Source organism: Plodia interpunctella, chromosome 3 (genome assembly GCF_027563975.2).
Source record: "Plodia interpunctella isolate USDA-ARS_2022_Savannah chromosome 3, ilPloInte3.2, whole genome shotgun sequence".
Lineage (NCBI taxonomy): Eukaryota > Metazoa > Arthropoda > Insecta > Lepidoptera > Pyralidae > Plodia > Plodia interpunctella.
Window position 1 is genome coordinate 7951132 of NC_071296.1, and position 6000 is coordinate 7957131.

Sequence of the window (6000 nt, forward strand, 5' to 3'; positions counted from 1 at the left end):
GGGATATTAACTCAATCGTCCGTAATCGCTGGGGCAAAACAAATACGTCGCTAATGAGAGAATGAACGGTCCAGCCGCCGGCCGGGCCGGACGGCGCATGTGGTTCCCGGGTGTAAAACGGTCTTATTAGGTAACGGGAATGCCCCCACGGGCAATAACCGTAAATCAAGGAGAACAAGCGGTGTAATTACCGTTGCGGAGCGGTCGCGCAACGCTCTAACTCATCCACTCACTGTTTTTATTTTGTTGGCCACCGAACCGCTACCGCTCTATCGACTGCGAACACCAAACTTACTACCTTTAAACCTGCCTCGGAGGGTTAATGTCCCACTGAACGCTTTATGCCCCTATTCAATTATGACTCAACGAACTCGATAAACTCATTCAATTTTCTACGTTATTTACAATTTTCATATTCGTAACGAATGGAACAACTTCGTTGCTAAATAACATTTGTTTTTCTCATTCCAGGGGCCCCTGATTCCTGCGGCTTTTACCAACGGTTATCATTGAAAGTGTTATAGCACAAATATTTTACGTAAGTATAATTTTTAAAGGAGCATTTGCAGCGACTCTATTAAAACGTCGTTACGTGAAACCGTAGAAACAAAAAAGGCCTCGTGTGTAATTGTACCTGCCGCAGAAGTGAGCAGTCCACTGAAAAATAACACAAATGTTTTTTTAAGTGGTCTCGTAAGACTTGACACCTCTACTAAATACTTGAACATACAAATTATAGTTTAGTTCTATTGACCAACTATAATTATGATTCTTTTACATACTGAATGAATGTTCAAAACATCAGTGATTCCACGAATTGCAAATTCATTTTCCTACATGGCAATAATTGCAGTAATTTCTGTTTTATATTGTAGTCGTGATTACGGTGGACGTGGTAAATATTAACAGGTTGTATATATTTAATCAGGTGGCGAGCGGTGTGGCGGCGCGTAGCGTCCAAAGCGCAGGCCAGCCGCCGCGCGACACGCAACCCCCTCCAGCGCCCCGCCACCCGCGCCGCGCCGCACCGGCCCGCAACGTCGCGCCGCGACAAGCTGCACCAACCAGCACGACGCCACATCGGTCCGCAACATCGCGATGCGACAGGCTGCACCAACAAGCGCGACACACGCGCCCGTCCGTCCGGCCTCACGCGGACCGCTCTGACGCCCGCGGCGTCTCAATCTCGCACCGTAACCTCCTCCCGATATCCCCATCCCACACACCCTCTTTACCCTCCACCAACCCCATCTATTGTAAATAACGATAATCTACTTTTTGTCGTGTGAACGAGAGATAGTCTATCGATTGAACAGGTATTTTTTCAAATTTTTCTCGCTTCGACTGTACCGTAGATGTGTTGTCAGAGTAATAAACAATTAAACTACAAAAAAAAATACATTTCATAATTATATAAAGATGCATCTAGACGATTTTATTGCAGGGAGGTATATCTTACATATTTTATTATTCATACTAGATAAACTACAGTTTAAGGTGTAATATGTGTCTCTTACGCGCGCGGAAGTAAACTTACGATGAAAAAAAATTCGTAGTAGGTATAAATAGTAATAACAGCCGTGCGCGTTTGCATTGTATAATGTTTAAAATAGCAAGCTTTTCATATAATTTTATATCCAAACGAATGGGCATTAGTGTTTGAGACGTATTCGCAATAAGCTTGTCCGGCCCTTTTGTACAGAGTTGAGTTGATCGGTAGCGGCACACGTTGGTAGCGGTCGCGTGCGACATGCCGCATGCGGCAAGCGACGGCTGGAGACCGGAGACAATAACGCGCTGTGCGACAAACGTCCGCGCGCCTCCTCGCTCGTCCACCAACACATATTTTATTCTATCTATTTTTAATATTAATGTCAAATATTAACATAATTATTATACTACTATATATTATGCATATTTTACCTATGAATGTAATTATTTTCGCCTAATTCGAATTGTATAAAATCACCTCTTTGAACGGCTGTTCTGTTTCAGTAGCTAACAAGTTTCTCGATTACTTCCGTATAAGACTATGTTAGTTACGCGTATACATACTTTCTAATAATTATGTATTATGATATAAAATTTTATCCTAAGGATAACATGATCATGTTTACGATTCATAGGGACGTTTGGACAGCTAAGTCGGAACATTTCAGAATATCTCTCATCGCGTTAAGATAATAAATTCGTTTCTATCTTGTACCTTTAAACGTAGGTATTGTAATTATAATAATAACGATTTTGTGCATTACGTAATAAATATTTCATTGTTTCTAACGATTGTATTTACTGTAATGTAAGACCACTGTTGAGATATTACAAGTCTCCAGAAAGGAGCCACACCGAACTTAGTCGTATTTAAAATTTTTAACAATAACTCTTAACAGTTAACTTTCGTACAGACGGTATAGTTACACGACACAAACATTTCAATAAAATAAAGACAGGGATAATAAAAATTACAGCCAAAGGCGCAGGTTTGAGGTAATAGATTAAAATATGAAGTCAATTCATTAATCATATTCGTTAGGTACTGTTTGACATTCGTATCGACCACTGCATCGGCAGCCGCGGACTCGCGCCGCCGCTTGCTATCACGTGCACTCAGTTGCATTCATTCGTTATTTACTATTATTATTAATCATTACCTACATCAATTAAACATTAATATTATAAATCTAGGTATAAAATTTTAGGTAATAATAATAATAAACAATCTTTTAAATGCTATTATTATATAAATACGTTATAAATATAAATGTTTCCTGTTACAAAAAAAAATATTGAAAATGATACGAAATAAATCAATATTCTTTTTAAAGGTAATTTATTACTTATGAGTATGTAGTTAATTGAATAATGGAGTGTTAGATAGAGTGCGCTCGTCGCCGGGCGGCGCGCTCGCTTCGCGTTTTTTGTTCGTTCGTGCCGAGTTCGTTCGCTGAGAAGGTCACGTGCGGCAGGCCGGGACCGCACGCCGGGCCGAGCCGAGACAAGCTGTGCCGCGCCGCGCCGCACACACCGCAGGAGACGCGACCGCGATTATGTTGTTAAAAACGTTAGCTAGGAAATTGATAATGAAATCGAATGGTGTGAGTCTATAGGACGGTCGGAATATCGATATCATACCTAACAAATTAACGTAATTATTTGTTTTATATTTACGGTGTTATAGGTATTTAAGACATTTTTTCTTAGAATATTTAATTATTACGATGAGATGTTATAATTGTTAGGCCCGGGCCGACGGCGGAGCGGCGTTTATACTCCGCACCGCCATCGGCCGTCTCATTCACACTCACATCCTCACTATAATTATATTTTCTTACCGACCTTTTTAATGTAGGAGAAGCGCACACGGCCGCTTGTCCCCGTGCGAGTACGAGTACAAACAAACATATAGTGAGAAACGTTCGTTTCACGCGTTCGTGAGAAGCCATCGGTTCGCCGCGATAGCATCGAGACGATACACAATGACAATTATTGTATATACATAGTTAGCCGCATGTGTAAAAAGACGTTTAGGTAAGCGCCACGGGACGCCACACGGGACAAGTCCCGCGCGACCGATGTACCGTCCGTCAGCCGAACCGTCAATTAAACGGTATACATCCGATTAAGAGGGATTCTATCTGTACACTAGCATTTTTAACGGCCTAGAAAAAGAGCATGCGTCACAAGTTATTAACTTAGTTAATTATTATAAATCCTTTTCTATAATGTTCAATATATAGTTTCGTAAAAATAAGTTTTGTAAATTTGTTTTTTTCTTTTGGTTCATTTCAAACGCAATAATACTAGATCCTTAAAAGGCTAGTGTGAATCGGTCCAAGGTTGGCGCTACTCTTAGTCAATACCAACTGATCGATATTAGATTCATTTGAGCTACAATCAGGATTAGCTTACGATTGATTAGTTTCATTGTTGTTGTTATGGTTTGTTGATACGGTTTGTGAGTTGTTTCGTTAGTCACCCTTAGGGCACCTAGGCACGGGATATATTGAACGGTTAGACGCTTGCTGTACATTATTTGCTAACTTCGTTTTGAACTACTTTTTAATCGAGCCTAGCTAGAGTAATGCCAAAAATGATAACGTTTCAATTTTACTTTATTCTTCTAGTTAAATCTAAGTTTAACATTTCGAGACCAAATAATATGACCCGTGTCGTAATGCCAAACCACCATGACGAGTTGAGTGGGCGGCCACCGGACGATTGCCAAGAGGTCGACGTCTGGTTGGTGTGGGTCGTAGAGTAAATCGTAGTTCAGTTGTCAGAGATGAGAAAGCAGATAGCCAAAAATTGACGAACTAATTCAAAACATACATTTTTAGGTTTATTAAATCTATTGTACTTAAACTGAATGTTTTGAAGAAGTACAATTTTGTTCGTACGCTTACGCATCTCTCGCCACAGAATCCAGCGCTCGAGTCGCGGTGTCTGCCCCCACCACGTCATCGTCTTCTCTCGCTTGTTCGTATTACGCGTTAGTTGAGATACTTCAGTCACCATTTTAGAGGATTGCTCTATATCAGAATAAAGACTACGTAATGGTAAGCGAGATCTCAAGTTTATTTTAAAAATTCGTTAATTGTGATCCTAATAATGCGACTTATCGTATGTATAATAAAATTAAAAAGATAATTTATTATATTTTGTATAATGACATTCTACGTTATTTTACACTCGATCTACTTTATATTGTTATTAAAGATAATAATTAATTTTAATCTAATAACGTGACAGACTGGTAAAGTTCGTAGAGTCGCTGTGGCGGCCATAGATCAGTAGCTTTGCATATTCGGCGATGGCCAACTTAATGTTTCAAGGACCAAAGGTATACTTATTCGCGTAGAACCGGACGCGCATTGGCTCCGCACGAACCGACCCCAGCCGATCGGTTGTTTCATCGCAGCATCAGAGCGTCATGAGTATAGCATTGAGAACAGAGCGCGAGCGGCGCACGCGCCGATGCCGCATGCCATACCGCCATCATAGCGCAGCGGGATGCGGCATCCACGCCCTGCCCCGCACGCCGCTCCCCCCCGGCACCCTGTCCCACCCCGCAACGCCGCCTGCTTGGTTTCGTTCTCGCGGTTACTTCTCGATTGCGTGCTTCGCGTGCTGACTGATTTTCTATAGCAATAAAAAATCAATTACCTAAGATTTTACATTAAAATAAATTTGGAGTTATATACGTTCGAATTTGGTGTCATGTACATTTAAAATATTAGAGAAAGGAGATAACGATAGGCGAACGAACCGCGACGTCCATCGCGGCTTCGGCGCAATATTTTCGTCATTTCTTCGTGTATAATAAATATGTTACAAGAATCTGTATACAATATGGATATAAATCGTAATGATGAATAAATTAGTTTTTACGGCATCTCTTTATTAAAATAATGATAATATCAAACGTTTTGTAAAAAGCGGTGGGTATGTCCGCCGCCCCGATTCCGTGCACCAATGCACTCTCTTATTGAAATATTACATTATATAACGTACATAATACTATGAGATATATAATCATACAGCCTTTCGGGGCGCGCGTGTATGGCGATGTATGTATACACATTGTGCAATGTACATATACCTATTATAATACAATGATTTAAGACAAGGTTCACATCGTGCCGTGTGTATGTGGTAATAAATATAATATGGACATTGTTCAAACAATAACCAGTGGTTTTATTTGTTTTTCCATTACTCGACCCCTTTACTGACTATACGATGGGAAATTTTATTATCATCTATAATAACATTTCCAATCAAAGAAAGTAGTACACTGTTGACATAAATTATTGCAAAGTTTAGAGTGACTACAAAGAACCTAACCTGTTTCCAGAATATTATACAATTCTGAAACTATTCATTCTCAAAATTATTTTCATTAGATTGCCTAAATGGTTAAAATAATCAACTTTTCTGAAATCTAATAAATGTTTCAACAACGAATATTCATAAGACACAAAAGCTTGATACATATTTAAG

At 39.9% G+C, this 6000-nt stretch overlaps 1 protein-coding gene across 5 annotated transcripts in view; it reads left to right on the forward strand.

Moving 5' to 3' along the window:
- Rbp6 (RNA-binding protein 6) overlaps positions 1-5688 on the forward strand; it is a 473180-nt gene extending 467492 nt beyond the window's left edge. For all 5 annotated transcript variants that reach the window (XM_053769559.2, XM_053769561.2, XM_053769560.2 and 2 more), the window contains 2 exons: positions 472-538; positions 929-5688. In XM_053769559.2, the coding sequence (XP_053625534.1) occupies positions 472-513 (42 nt within the window). In that variant the 3' untranslated portion in view covers positions 514-538; positions 929-5688. The remainder of the gene's footprint in view (positions 1-471; positions 539-928) is intronic.
- Positions 5689-6000: the final 312 nt, after the last annotated feature.